Source organism: Suillus paluster, assembly GCF_016628075.1.
Source record: "Suillus paluster strain FC165 chromosome Unknown EDB91scaffold_16, whole genome shotgun sequence".
NCBI lineage: Eukaryota > Fungi > Basidiomycota > Agaricomycetes > Boletales > Suillaceae > Suillus > Suillus paluster.
Window position 1 is genome coordinate 518287 of NW_024537576.1, and position 16641 is coordinate 534927.

A 16641-nucleotide genomic window follows, 5' to 3' on the forward strand; every position below is an offset into this window, starting at 1 on the left:
CTCAAGGGGAGGAGAACTCAAAGGGCTTGGTTTCAGCTCATGCATTGCACCCCTTACCCAAGTAGGTGCCCTTAATTTTCGAGAGGTAGGAAAGAAGTTCAGAGGGTCAGGAGTAACTAGAGTAGGACTACTACAGACAAGTCTGGAGTAGAAATGGAACGGAGGTAGACTACCCTAATGTAGAGCCAGAGATATAGTCCAAGGATTGAATCCAAAGACTTGGAGTTGGACAGGAGGTAAAACTCAAGTCCGGAGAGACAGGAATAAGTAGGAAATAAGATAATATTTGAACTGAGGAGGTACAGAGTTTTACAGGAGCTTATATACTGTAGGTACCAAGTAAGTAATCAGTCAGCATAGTGAAAAGCTATGTATCAGGCATGTGGAAAATCTATTAGTAAGTAGACAACAGATTGAAGAAACAGAGTCAGAAATGAATGCAGAGAGATGGATCAGTAAACAAGGTGGAAAAGTGTATAACTGGTAACTAGAGAAAAGGAGGTCTTAAAGGAGATAGGCATAAGGTTAGGTTTAGATCTGGAGATGAAAATGGAGCACCAGACAAAAAGCATGGTGGAAGTTCAGGCTTTATGGGGGAGGATCCAGAGTTCCGGGTTTGTAGATGCAGGATATGACAAGGGCTTAGAAAAGGTAATATTCAGACAAAGTATCTACAGAAAAAGCACATACATTTATATACTCTAAGTATGAAGCATAGCATAGCAGGAGGCTATGTGCTGAGTGTACAGAATTACAAGAAAGATGACTGAGACATACAAGTTGGAGGCTCAGAGAACAATATATACTCAACAGATCAATAATCACTCAGTTATAAGAAATACCGGTGATACAAAAGGAAGAACTACAATACCAAAAGGGGATAGGACCAGTTGAGGGGTTCTGTTAGGTACTGTGCATGGATGGAGAAGTGAATGGGTCAGGGCTTGGCTTCAGCTCTTGCGCTGCGCCCTTAGCCAAGTACATGCCCCGAATTTGGAGCGGGTCCAACGTTGTCTGACGATAGGATAAATGGACCACTTTGGTCCGCTTTGAGGGTCGGGGAATAAGAACTACTAGCGGCGGGCTGACTAGGAGCAGAGCGGGAGAAGGTGGGGAGTGATGCAGAGAGTGGATAGGAGCAGGGGAATGCTGGTAGGGGCGGGGGAAGGCAGAGGATAATGTGGAGGGACAAGGGAGAATATTTGATAGGGGCAGAGTATAAGGGGAAGACTTAGAGCATGGCTCTAAGTCGGAGCGGAGGGTCAGAGGGTTGGAGGGTAACAACAAGTTGAGACTTGTGTCCAGAGGAGGCAAGGTCCTACTGAGAATTCTCACAAGATTGTAACTGCAAGAAGACAAGTAATATTAAGACTGAGGAAAATATCTAAGTACAGGATATGTTATATACTTCTATGTATGAGGCAGTGATCAGGATAACTATGTAGTAAAGCTATGTACCAAGGATATAGTTTGTAAGTACTTTACATAGGTGAAGACATAAGTCAGAGCGGATATCAATATGTACGTGTTGGATCAGTGATCGAGCGGTAATAGGAATTACCGGTTGTCCAGAAGTAAGGGTCTATGTTACTAAAGGGGGAAGTATATATCTAAAAGGGGAAAGAGGTCCAGTTGAATGGGGAGGTTTATGGAAGGGGACTGGTTGAGCGGTTGAGCGGAAGCGTAGGGGCAGAATGTGGACTTGTGGTTGGACGGAGTGGAGGATGGATGGAGCGGAGGGGGTCGGAAAGCGGAGCGGATATCAATATTGGAGCGGTCGGATCAGGTATATGACAGCATTGAACCATCCTCAAGTATTCAAATGAATGGTGATCTGATGGGTGAGAGTTGGGCTAGTAATCTTCAGCTGATCCTTGCAAACCTGCAAATAGCTGTCTTTGTCTTGTATGTATGTCACCAGGACAGCATACCTCAACTTTGAGGTGAGAAATCTCCTCCTGTGCCCAACACATCTCGAAGGAAAGATCCATTGCATGGTGTGCTGCTGGTGAAGACCAAGGAGATTGAGAAACATCCACACATGTGTCATGTAGCAGGTTAAAGTCAGCTAGAAATGCATACATAATCAACAACCTCCTTCTACTTGAGAATTTGGGGGGGGGGGGGCAAGGGGTGACATTACACTGGCAATGGTGTTGTAGTTATTGAGGGTGGATCCGATTACAACAGAGCATTACTGTTCATCAAGATGTTGAGAGCTTGCTTGTATTTGCTATGCAGAAAATTTGCTGCAAAAATTGTGTCAGCAGGCACTTGCACATGAAGAGATATGAATATGAAGGTTTGCATATACCTGTCAGAACCATACCTAATGGGTAGGAAGGAGGTTATGGAGGGGGCGTAGCTTCAGCTCGTGCACTGCACTCCTTAGGCGAGTACAGTGCCCATAACTTTGAAGGACAGATAGAGATGGCCAAAGATCAACTCTGATGTACTCTGACAGGGGTATGGTTGTGGGGGACTATGTTCGACGTGCTTCAACAGAGGTAAGACTACAAGAGACTAAGTCTGACATACAAAGTAAGGCAAAGACTGTCAGAAGACAGAGGTGGAGGTCGGCGAGACTAGTCTGAGAGTCGGAAGAGACAATTGGCAAGACTTAAGTCAAGTCAGAGGTAGTTAGGATAAGTTCAAGTCTATATTCATATTGTAGAAACATTACTGAACTACATTGGGTTTAGTAGCAGAGTATAAAGTAATAACAAAAGGTACAATGTACCATAGTGTACAACAGGTTAGATTGGAATGGAGAGTCAGATCATACAAGCTACCAGGAATAGACGGAAAGCAGAATATACAAAAGAAACTCAGAATGGTCTGACAGGTGCCTCGTACCTTTTGAGTCAGGGGCAGAAGGATGTACCTGACGTCGGAGACATGTATTGAGAGGCAGAGGAGTATTTGTGAGGGTGGAGGACTATGATTGAAGACAGAGGATGTGTTAGGTACCGTGCTGACTCAGGAAGCAGAGGGGTTGGGGCTTGGCTTCAGCTCTTGTGCTGTGCCCTTAGCTGAGTACATGTCCTGAATTTGGAGCGGGTCCAATGTTGTCCGACAATAGGACAAGTGGTCCGCTTAGGTCCGCTTTGAGGGTCAGGAGGTAAGAGCTACTAGTGGCAGGCCAACTAGGAGCGGAGCGGAGAAGGCAGGAGTGATGTGGAGGGTGGATAGGAGCAGGGGGAATGTTTGGTAGGAGCTGGGAAGGTGGAGGATAATGCGGAGGATGGAAAAGTGTCATATACCTGATCCGACTGCTCTAATATCAATATCCACTCTGCTTTCCAATCACCTCCACTCCACCCATCCTCCGCTCTGTCCAATCATCGTCCACATCCGCTCCTACGTTTCCGCTCAACTGCTCAACCGGTCCCCTTCCATAACATCTCCATTTAACTGGACCTCTTTCCCCTTTTAGATATATACTTTCCCCTTTAGTACATAGACCCTTACTTCCGGATCACCAGTAATTCCTATTACTGCTCGATCACTGATCCAACGTGTACATATTGATATCCGCTCTGACTCATGTCTTCACCTGTGTAAGTACTTACAAATTATATCCTTGGTACATAGCTTTACAACATAGTTATCCTGGTCACTGCCTCATACATAGAAGTATATAACATATCATGTACTTAGATATTTTCCTCAGTCTTAATATTACTTGTCTTCTTGCAGTTACCTCTTGTGAGAATTCTCAGTAGGACCTTGCCTCCTCTGGACACAAGTCTCAACTTGTTGTCACCTCCGACCCTCCGCTCTGACTTAGAGCCATGCTTTAAGTATCCCTCTTATTTCTCCGCCCCTATCAATATTTTCCTTGCCCCTTTTCCCATCCTCTGCATTATCCTCCACCTTCCCCGCTCCTACCAAACATTCCCCCTGCTTCTATCCACCCTCCACATCACTCCCCGCCTTCTCTGCTCCGCTCCTAGTCGGCCCGCTGCTAGTAGCTCTTACTTCCCGACCCTCAAAGCAGACCTAAGCGGTTCACTCGTCCTATTGTCGGACAACATTGGACCCGCTCCAAATTCGGGGCACGTACTCGGCTAAGGGTGCAGCGCAAGAGCTGAAGCCAAGCCCCAACCCCTCTGCCTCCTAAGCTGGCATGGTACCTAATAAGAAGGGCCAGAGGGGAATATTGAAAGGGGCAGAGAAACAAGGGGGAGACTTAGAGCATGGCTCTAAGTCGGAGTGGAGGGTCAGAGGTGACAACAAGTTGAAACTTGTGTCCAGAGGAGGCAAGGTCCTACTGAGAATTCTCACAAGAGGTAACTGCAAGAAGACAAGTAATATTAAGACTGAGGAAAATATCTAAGTACATGATATGTTATATACTTCTATGTATGAGGCAGTGACCAGGATAACTATGTTGTAAAGCTATGTACCAAGGATATAATTTGTAAGTACTTACACAGGTGAAGACATGAGTCAGAGTGGATATCAATATGTACGTGTTGGATCAGTGATCGAGCGGTAATAGGAATTACTGGTGATCCAGAAGTAAGGGTCTATGTACTGAAGGGGAAAGTATATATCTAAAAAGGGAAAGAGGTCCAGTTGAATGGAGACATTATGGAAGGGGACTGGTTGAGCGGTTGAGCGGAAGCGTAGGGGTGGAATGCAGACTGTGATTGGACGGAGCAGAGGATGGATGGAGCGGAGGGTCGGAAAGCAGAGCGGATATTGATATTAGAGCGGTCGGATCAGGTATATGACAGGACACCAACTGAGGGCAGAGGAGACTTGTGTGGATTGTGGATATGACAATACCTTGAAGTCATTGTTGTGTTTAAAATAAGAGTCAATAGCCTGTTAGTGATGAAATACACTAGCATAATATAGAACTGATGCAGGAGAATTTGACTTTGAGAATGTGTGCTCACATGTCTCCCAGTCCTTGATTTTGAGACCTTTGATGTATCAAGCACCTGTGGGCATGTCCATAGAATGCGCCAACAAGACAAGTGTGATGTAGCAAGTGCATGAGAGGTCTAAGGGAGCTGTTTTCAAGTATTGTCTCAAATTAACAGCCAATATCATACCCACCACCCAAATTATTACTAAACACATTCAGGAACTTGGTAACATCAGCCAAGGGGTATTTTGCACTGTAAGGGCATCCAGTGTCCAAGATAGAAAAGCAAACATTATAAATTACTTATAGTTCTCTACTCCACACCATGTCTGTGATAAGCAAACAAACACCATGGCAGCAGACAGCTATGAAGACTCTGGTTTTGTCATATATCCCCCAAGCTTTTCTTGTCTTCACATCATCCACATTTTTCCACTGTCCTTTACATGACTCTAGGTTATCTGCAGGTGTGCCAGTGTCCTGACAGTCATTTAGTTGTTGCTACTATTCCTAATGTATGTTTAAGTTGATTACTCACCTTGTCACCTGTAGCAAACACTGAGTCTTGCATAAACTGGTCCACAAAGTTATGTGACAGATGATGGTTACTAGTGAGTAGCTGGTCAGTCGGAAGTTCAGGTGATACACTGAGAGAGTTGTCACCATCCAAAGATTGTTGGAGAACTCTTTTCAATGAGTCATTGCCATCCATGGCATAGAGCATCCTGAAAGTCAACTGTACTTCATTGGTCAGTACATGTATAAGTACATACAGGACAAGCATGTTTAAGGCACCAGTCAGGTGAGTCCTGTCAGAGTGATTTGGTTGTGATGGTAGCTACACAGTGTCTAATTTGGAGGTACAAGTCAAATGCAATTAAAAATTGGTGTGATAAATGTCAATGAAATTCAACCTATGCTATATATTTAGCACTGAGCATGAAGACTGAATGAGTAAGAAAACATACCCTATGTAAATTACTCATAGTTTTCATGAATGCCTGAATGGATAGATGAGGGCCCCTGAGATGTGCCACACAATATAATTCCAGGGCTTCTGTGCCAGTCATGCCTACCACTGGTGATATTGGATAGCAAGGCAGAACACCTTGATGAACAAGTGTAGAGGTGATGGTATGGTTAATGGATGATATTTTGAGTGTGATTTTATTAGCAACTGCACAATAAATGACATTATAGTAAGCTAATATTATGGAAGCCACAAGACACTTACAAAAGGCATCTATTACAGTCATTAACCACTGGCCACTATTAGAGTCAACTTTCACATTAGTCTCTTCACAGTTCAATTGATCAAAAAAACTTTGAAAGCCCATTTCTGATTTTTCTAAGCTCCAGACAAGGTACACATCAGTCATTTCCAGAATCTGCTTAGTGAAGGCAAAGTTTCTGCATAGAACACAATCTTAACATGTGTGATTATAGACTTGGTGATTCACCCCACTAGCACCATCCTTGCTGTTTACAAAGGTATGTATTAATACTAGCCAATCATACTAACACTCACATTCTCCAGAAGTCTCCTAAAACTTCTCTTGTCAGGTCATTGAACTTCCCTTCAGTGAGTGTGACTGATAGGGAGTGTTTCAGTGTCATTCCAGATATTGTCAAAACCTGTCATATACCTGATCCGACCACTCTGATATTAATATCCACTCTGGCTTCCAACCACCTCTGCTCCATCCATCCTTTGCTCCATCCAATCACAGTCCACATCCACCCCTATGCTTCCACCTGACCGCCCGACCAGTCACCTTCTAGAACATCTCCATTCAACTGGACCTCTTTCCCCTTTTAGATATATACTTTCCCCTTCAGTACATAGACCCTTACTTCCGGATCACCAGTAATTCCTCTTACCACTCGATCACTGATCTGACACATACAAGCCTGCTACTATTAGCACTTACCTCCTGACCCTCAAAGTGGACCAAAGTGGACCACTCGTCCTATCATTGGACAATGTCGGACCTGCTCCAAATTCAGGGCACGTACTCAGCTAAGGGCACAGCGCAAGAGCTGAAGCCAAGCCCCAACCCCTCCGCTTCTTGAGCCCGGCACAGTACCTAACAAAACCAAAGTCTTCTGAGTCTTTTTCAATGTTACTAGGGGAGCAGGCAGGGCCTTCTCAAAGTGCTTCCAGAGCTTGGCACTTGCTGATGGCCATTGCTTTGAACAAGGTTAGTTTAGTTATAATTTCCAACTTAAACAATAATATACTGGCTGCCTGTTGAACCAATGCTTTATGCTTGAGCACTTTTAATGCACCTTTTACCACAAGGACAGCCTTGACCTTTAAGCATACCTTTCAGATGGTCATCAATCATGTGTGGATAAAAAATACTCACTTCAAAATTGTACTTACCTGGACTATCCATAAGCTATGTGAAGTTATGCAGGGCATCCAAAGATTCCCTATGTCATATGGTGACTAATTGATGCTTTACCTGCAAGCATCTGAGTCCATCTGATTTCTGGTATTCCCTTAAGCTTGCTATATTCACCATGTCTGAGTTACATAGTCCCTTGCCATCTGATATCTTTGCCAATTGTTATATCTAGGACCTGCACCACTTGCTTAAAAGTATAACTCTATCAGGTATGTAAACATTCATCTGAAATCAGTGATATGTTCATGCTCAAGGATAGATTCATTATTGGACACAATTACTTGGATGCACAAGACTATCAAAGAGACAATCACCTTGGAACCTGAGGGCTTCTGGGTGATTACAGTTGGACAAGAAGTTGGTACATTCTGCTGCTGGTACATATCTGCACCATTTCATGTCTAATATCATTTACAATTATTTTAAGGCAACAAACCAATTTTATTAGTGGAAATATTTAGAAATGGTACCCTTCATTCCAGAAGGTGCTCGAGGTATACACTGTCAAATATAATGAAGGAAGAGTGCAAGTGGTCCCAATTCCAGGTGATCCTTTCTGTTCACCCTCACCCTCTTTATCATTCAGCTCAGATGACCTGTAGTTGCAAGTGGGGGACTTGTCAGAGACTATCTGACTTAGAGTCAGTGTGGCACTATCAAATTTATATACCTTCATGCTTGTTGTATTATCTTTGTGGATAGTACTTGTAACAGCTAAATGCAATCCAAATGATTATTGGTTCACTGAACATGCATCACCAATAGTATATGGCAACTTGAATTATCTACCAGTGTGATATTGCTAGACACCAATATGTTTGCCATAAGTTCTATATGTGGTCACCATGTGTTCAATACTATATATTTGCCAGAGTTCACCACAAGTTTTATATGTGTTCACCATGTGTTCTGTTATATGTTTGCCAGAGTTTGAGCCCATTTAGTGTCAAACTCCATCTTAGACAGGTCAACTAAGGTACATAATATCCCATATCAGATGGGCCAATGTGGCCACTATGTGTAAGGCATTTGATAGAGATGGGAGGGCCAAGATATTTGAATAATCTAGACTAGTGGGCACATGGAACCGTCAATTATATACACTGATGGGCCCATGAAACTGTTAATTATATAGATGGATGTGCCAGGAAGGCAGATATCAATTCAGTGATACTGGATGTTGGAATATGGTACTCAGTGCTTAGTGGTTGTTGATCAGTGATCAGGACTTGAAACTCAGGACTTGGGACTCAGTGTGTGGTGTTCAGCACTCAGTACTTAGTACTTGGTACTTGGTGCTCAATACTTAATGCTCACTATCTGATGCTTGATACTTGCAAGATTTTATCCCATAATGCCACTCTGCTCAGGCTTCTATATTCTTTCATATTATCATATAATATAATCAGATATCATGTGATGAATATTTGGTCTGAATTTGCCAACTCTATCTACAAAAAGCATGTCCTTACTGATTTCCTGATGACTATGCATAACCCACATACTTTTGTTAGAATAAATGGAAGAACCAAACCAAGCCATACATGAGCTGAACAGGACTATGGTCCAGTGTCACTTGCTGTTCAGTTATGTATACTAATGAGTATACTATACCTAGAGTCTAGTGTCAGTTGCTAAAGAGCAACCAACATAGGACTGACTATATAAGTCCAAATGTATGTAAATAAATGTAAACACATCCTTATCAAGTAAGTAAGTCACATAGCACTAATGACTTGCACCATAAGGTGTTCAATCACCACAACTAACAGCTTTAAATCACTACACAGGCCTTCCTATTGTTAGTTGTGGTGGAGCACCTTATGGGTAGTGTTTACACTTGTTTACATAGACTTGCCCATAGATAGCACGTTCTATGTTGGTTACTCTTTATCCACTGACACTGGACTATAGTCCTATTCACTCTCATTGGCTTACTTGTGGCTTAGTCCTTCCAGTTATTATTATTCTAACACCTATACACCCACCCAACAGCCACTCACCACCTTCCATACTAGGCTATCACCTCCTCCACCTTTCCACAGCTAAACAGGAGGGAATTCCACAAAACCAGGCTACATCCAATAGTAGTATTTTATGAGTAGTATGCATTGATTTACACATGTTTGTGCCCGTAGTACTGATTAGAATGATATTCAACATACATTCATGGCACTATACCATGAAGGTCTATTTTTATTTGGTAGTCCTAGAACAGATACTCAAGCTTGCTATGCATAACAGCAAGCTTAAAGGTTCAGGCAATGACTATGTGCTGGTGGCATTCAAATGCATGTCCCACCAAAACTGGTAGGTTGACTAACTTTCTTTCAATGCAGCTTTAAAACACTAACACTTAAAACACATTGTGTTATAACTAGCATTCACTGAATGGCAAAGACTAAACAACTACACTAGGACTCAGTTGTAGATGATGATGTGCAAGGATAGGATTGAGCATAAATGTCTAGGCTACTACAAGTGTAGAAATGAAGAGGTTAAGTCTAAGGAGTACTTACACTAACTAACCTACTTATATACATAACATTGAATCAGAGATATCTGAGTATGAAACAAATCAGTCAATGAGAGTAGCCTTTCTGATCACAGATATAGGAACCAATGATGTTATCATTGGAATAGATTGGCTACAATACCACAATCCCAGTATTGACTGTAATGCAGGAAAGGTGGTATTAGACTGTTGTCCAGTCAAGTGTCAAGAAGCCATGGTTGAGGACAAAAAGACCAAGGCAAAGAAGCGAAAGACTGTAGCTTCAAAGCCCCTGTACAGTTGAGAAAAGGACTAGAGGAAAAGAATACAAAAGATGGACTTATCCTATTCAGAGGATTGGTTTACATTCCAAATAACAAGGAAATTTGTCACTTAGTATTAGAAATATTCCATGATTCACCTGCAGCAGGACACATGGGACATGCCAAAACTCTCGAACTTATCTCTTGGAACTATTGGTGGCCTCAGATGCAGAAGTGGGTCAATGACTATGTAGATAGATGTGATCAATGCAAACAAACAAAGGTGTTACCATCAAAACTGCATGGTCTCTTGAAGCCAAATGAAATCCCAGAAGGTCCATGGCAAATCATTAGCTGTGACCTTATCACCAATCTACCTGTTTTCCAAGGCAAGGACTGTATCCTAGTAGTTGTTGATTATTTCACCAAGCAAGCACATGTTGCTCCTACCACCAAGGACATTAATTCCAAGGGAATTGCAGACTTATTTCTCAAACACATGTGGAAATTCCATGAAACACCAAAGAAGGTGATTTTCGATAGGGGAACACAATTTGTGTCAAAGTTTAATCAGGAAGTCTCAAAGAGACTAGGAACCAAGTGGTCTATGTCAACAGCATATCACCCTCAAACTGATGGCCAAATTGAACAAGTCAATTTATCAAAATGACTGGGTATCATGGCTTCCCATTGCAGAATTTACACACAATAATTCCATAACAGTTACTGGACATTCCCCTTTGAAAACCCTCTATGGCTGTAACCCTGAATTTGTCATTTCTCCTAATTCCTCCAACACCGTTCCTCAAGCCGATAAGAGAATAGCAGAGATGAAGGAAGTGCAGGAAGAAGCAAAGATGATGCTAGAAATAGCAAATGATCGAATGGAACACTTCTATGATCATGGAGTAAAAGACGCACCCATTTTGGAAGTTGGACAGAAGGTCTGGTTAGACACCAAAAACATCAAATAATGGTGCCTGAGTCAGAAGTTGTCAGATTGCTGCCTAGGGCCCTTTGAAATACTTGAGCGAATAGGTGAGTTAAACTATCAGATCAAATTACCTCAATCATATCAGATCCATCTGGTGTTTCATGTGGGATCACTCACTCCACACAAAAATTCTGCACTAAGACCTCAAGTTGCCCCAATACATCCACCCCCTGAAATTGTTCATACTGCAGAAGAATATGAAGTAGAAGCAGTAATATCCAGCCAAATATGGTGACACCAACTGCAATACTTGATAAAATGGAAAGGATACCCATTGGAAGAAGCGACATAGGAAGAAGAAGAAAATCTGAAGAACTCCCCCAGATTAGTCAGCAAATTTTACGCCACACATCCTGATGCCCAAAATCACACCATATTGCAAGTTCTGTCATTCCAATCCTTCAGGCATCTGACTTCTTGGAATGGAGACAGAAAAATATCTGACCATCCTATATTCGTGAGGACACTCACCCTAAAAAGGGGGTAATGCCACGAATTCCCAATATGAATCATTTTTCATTTCTTGGCTTTCCTCCAGTTACTTCTCGTTCCCAAACCAGTTATGTGACTTCACAATTTCACCTCTACATATTTCACCCATTGTATCTCTGATTGGCTTTCCTACTCTACAGGCTAGAATTATCTCTCTTCCTATCACTTAATTTCCATCTATGATATCATTGCTTATATATCATGATGTCATCCACAGTTATTGTATGATTCTTTTCTCATTGGCTGATTTGTTTCATACTCAGGTTTTAGGTTTGTGTAGCTTTTGATTGGTCCAGCAGACTTTTTAGTTCCATTGATATTGTGGACTGGTAGTGCCCGCAACAACTACTTGGTTTTGACTTGGTTTTTCTCTATAAACCTTTTACTAATGAAGAGGTTCATTGCTCCGCAGTCTACTAGAGCATTGATGTATGCTTTCTTATTCTTTCCTTCCAACATAACTAACAAATAGAAATGCTCTCATTTATTCCCAGAACAAACTTCTGATACTTCTATAAACATAATGGCTGAGTCACTAAGAACAGAAAAACAATTGTTCTGATCTAAGTTTGCAGTTGACTTCAATCCTTTTAAAAACCCTTCTTCTCTGGGTTGTACATGGAGGAGAGGTAGATCCTCTCGTTGATGATGCAGTTGATATCTTCCAGCATAAGTAGCTTTGCTGCTGGTTTCTCTTCTTTATCTTTGACTGCTTTGACAGCTGGTCCCTTGCCCTTGTTAAGGGATTCTCCTGTGTAGTTATGAGCCATATGCCTGTCTTTGCCACAACAATAGCATTTGAAATCACCTCCTGGTTTGCCTTGAGGTTGGGGTCCACCTTGTGTCTTGGATGCATCTATATCCATTGCATTTCCTCTCTGCAATACTGTCTTGGGTGCTGCTGGTGCAGATGTTGTAGCAGCTCCCTGCTATGAATGATGTAATGTCGAAATGTTCTTCCTCTTAGAGTCAAGTTCCTCCAGGTTCTGTCCAATTATTTGAGCTTGTACGATCAACTTGTCCAAGGTATCCTTGCCCTTTGGGTTGATGTGAGCCAGTTGATTTCTGACTCATTGATCTAGGGTGAACTGGAACTTACAACCAAGTTCATAATCAGAGAAGGAGTAATAAGCCATCTTCTGTTGGAACACAGAGATGAACTCTGCAACTGTGTGGGTTCCTTATCTGAGTACGTCCAACTCTCTGGCTATCTTTTCTTCTTTATTGGTGATTCCCTACATGGAGACCATCTCTCACTTCAACTGGATATAGTTCTAATGTCCGGACATTACTGTTCAAACTGCTGTCTCTGCCCACTTTGCTGCAGAGCCCTTGCAGAATGAAAGAGTGCAGTTTCCCTTCTGCTGGTCTATGGCAAAGGGGTATCCTGTAAAGTAGATGTCGCACTGGGTGAGGAATTGGTCAATGTTAATAGAGTTCTTGTCTCCAGTGAACTCAGTGGGTTTGGCCATTTTGAGATCAGAGCTTGAAGTCCCAGATGTACCACCCATAGTTGATGTTGTAGGTAAGGACTGCAAAGTTGTGATCATTTGCTCTGCAGCCAGCAATCTCTTCACTAATGCATCATTCTCATCAATCACTACAACCAGGCTGTCCAACAACTTGTTGATCTGTGTTTTCACTGTCTTCTGGGGTCGTGGATCTGCCTACAAATAGTTGTGCTGCTGTGTGCCATGCTAGGGGAGCGGGAGCTTGAATCTGACCTCTGTCCACTGGGGAGGATTGAGTTTGGTCCTCAGTTACAGACATGTAGGAATGGACAGTTGTTTTTGCAACAGGTAGAGTTGTTGTGTATTAGGAGAGCTCTATCTCTGACAAGATGGGATCTGGAGTGAAGTCTGTCAAGACAATGCATCTAAACAGAGTTCAAATCGGAGTGTGTAAGAAGACTTAACCTAATGTTATGACTAGGGTCCACCAAATGGCAAAGACTAAACAACCACACTAGGACTTGGTCATAGATGATGATGTGCAAGGATAGGATTGAGCATAAATGTCTAGGCTACTACAAGTATAGAAATGAAGAGGTTAAGTCTAAGGAGTACTTACACTAACTAACTAACTTATATACATAACATTGAATTGGAGATATCTGAGTATGAAACAAATCAGCCAATGAGAAAAGAGTCATACAATAACTGTGGATGATGTCATGATATATAAGCAATGATATCATAGATGGAAATTAAGTGATAGGAAGAGAGACAGTCATAGCCTGTAGAGTAGGAAAGCCAATCAGAGACACAATGGGTGAAATGTGAAGAGGTGAAATTGTGACAGGAAGTGAAATCACATGACTGGTTTGGGAATGAGAAGTAACCAGAGGAAAGCTGAGAAACAAAAAATGATTCATATTAGGAATTTGTGATATATTGTTAAGATCTAGATGCCCCACTCCAGTGAGATAGCCCTAGATAGTTATTATCCTATAGTGGTTGAATGATGTATTACTATACAGGACAGATGCATCCTGCTATAGTGGATAACTACAGTATAAGATGTATTGGACTTTTAGGATCATGAGTCATAAGGATGTATTTTTCTATCTGTAGCCTGTGACTTAGTAGGATATGCTACATGCCACATAGATAATCAGAACCCCTTGGTGATGGAGCATAAACTCTCTGGCACAGTGTAGAATGTTACTGTCAGAGAAGCATGTCAGAATGATCTGATGCTCCCAAACCAAAGATGCTGTTATGCTCAGCGTCACAAGACGTCTTTGTAAATCAAAAGTCAAAGTCAAGTGGTATCCTTATACCAAGTTGTTCAAGAAAGCTAGTAGATTGCAGGCCCTGGTCTGTGTAGGTCAAGTTAAAAATACAAAAGTAGAGACAATGGTTTAAATAAGGTATTTGGAGCAGAGTTTAAATATGATAGCAAATGAGAAAATGAGAAAGAGAATCGTACAATGGAATGATCAAGAATAGAAGGGGAAAGAGTAGAACTGTAACAGACACTCCCTGCATGCAGGGAGGATACACGGCTCTACACCTTTCTGGACCAAGGACAATCTCTTTGCCCTCCCACTCCCCCAGTTCAATCAGCCAAGTGATTGTATTCAAATCATTCATTTCAATCCAGGTAAATAACATTACTGGTGCCCTCCTTGATGGCAAAATAAGAGAATGCCCTCTCCCCCTGAAGTCCAGAGTAGGCTGGAGAAGGAATTCCTTCCTTAGCAAGCATTTTATTACTTTATTTGTCCTGCAAGTGTCAGTTGGTTCCCCATCTAGGGTTAGTGACAGTACAAATATTTATCTAAGTTGTTGATCCAGCTGTTTTAGAGCATAGCACTGCAATAAAGCAAACCCACAGCTAAAAGAAGCATGTTAATGGTGCTTGTTGCCTCAGCGGTCTGTAGCCTTGTGTCCCTTGTTACCTTAAGAAATGCTTATTGCACTTCCCTAAACCCCCAGGTGTAATGCAGGGGTTGATAAACAGTTTGCCTCCCTTGACCCAGTGTGGTGTTTAATACCAACAAACTGTGGAGCATGTTAGTTGTATTGATTGAGCACCTTATGGTGTGAGTTATTTGTGCTATGTGACTTACTTACTTGATAAGGATGTGTTTACATTTATTTACATACCTTTAAACTTATAAAGTTAATTCTGTGTTGGTTGCTCTTTAGCAATTGATACTGGACTGTAAGTACAGTGCACTCATTAGTATACACAACTGAATAGCAACTAACACTGGACTATAGTCCTATTCACTCTTATTAGCACACTTGTGATTTGGTTCTTTCAGTTATCCTAACAGAGTGTCCCATGCTTTAATAATCTCCTTATCTCCTGGTTTAGTGATTATATGCTCAAACCTGGAGTGGACAACAAGCTTCCTGGGCATCCTCGGGTGGCAGCAGAAAAAAGGAGTCATCAGGATCACATAAAGGTAGTTGGAATACTGTAGAACTTAGGGGTACTGCTGTTCCACAAGTTGATCAACATGCAGCTTGTTTATTAGCCTCTCCTCCTCTCAAGTGCACCACCATGACAACTCAATGATGTCACCAGCATACTCATAAGAAGACCACTCACTCCATTTTGCCTCCAGTGATACCACCATCTTACTTTAGACATTGTGTTAGAATAACTGGGAGGACTAAGCCAAAAGTGAGCTAATAAGAGTGAAGAGGACTGACTACACATAAGTCACATACACAAATAACTTGCACCATGAGGTGATCAATCCACACAACTGATACTAACATGTCTACTAGCTTTCAAGCCATGCTTTGTATATTGCCCTAAGTCTGGAGCTGAACAGGTCATCCAGTGGTAAAACATGCTACTCCCACACATTGGTGTCCTGGCTAGCTTCCAAGCTGCACTTTGTGTATTGCCTCAAGTTTGGAGCTGAATAAGTTGTACATTTGTACATAGATGGTATATATAGAATATTAGAGATTTGGCCAGTTGGGACAATGTCTGGGCCAAAGTCTGGGCCACAGTCTGGCATTACCATAAGTCCCAAACTTCATGGTCTATCCTAAAGGGAGGCACAACTGTGAGGCTAGAATTAAGACTTTGTGTCAGTGACCGTGCAGCATGTGGGGCATTGTGAAACTGCTGCAGCAAGTGCTGCAACTACTAATGCAATATTGTCAAAGAACCCAATGGAGTTAAGTCTTCACCTCCAAATAATCTATAATATTGTGTTAAAATAACAGGAAGAGCCACATTCCATTACTACTACAGATATGAAATACCACTTGCCTGCATCCACATTACCAGTATTCTGAACTCTTCTGACAAACAAGTTTCAACAAGGGGTGGCAGGCAGTGGTGCTGAGGATGATCTGGCCAATTTGCCAGTGTATTGGTCCAAGCTGTCATGTCCATGATTTACACAAGTCTCCTCTGCCATCACTCATACTCCTCCACCTCTAACACATGATCTCCAACATTATATACTGTCCTCCACTCTTGATTTGATCAAGGGCCCTCTCAATGTCTCTGCTTTTATTGTTATTAGATACAGTGTCATGTTAGTTATGGTGATTGAGCACCTTATGGTGTAAGTTATTTGTGTTGTTATATTGCTCACTTTATTGGACTCTTACTTAGCATGTGATGTGAATTCC

The 16641-nt window shown here is 41.9% G+C and overlaps 1 protein-coding gene across 1 annotated transcript; it reads right to left on the reverse strand.

The window, feature by feature from the left end:
- Positions 1 to 4903: 4903 nt before the first annotated feature.
- Positions 4904 to 6135, reverse strand: EDB91DRAFT_1050458 (uncharacterized protein; the record flags this gene model as incomplete). The annotated part of the gene is made up of 5 exons (XM_041313535.1): positions 4904 to 5024; positions 5067 to 5132; positions 5202 to 5340; positions 5414 to 5717; positions 5827 to 6135. 5 exons carry the CDS (start codon positions 6133 to 6135, stop codon positions 4904 to 4906), a joined length of 939 nt encoding a protein of 312 aa, XP_041179012.1.
- Positions 6136 to 16641: the final 10506 nt, after the last annotated feature.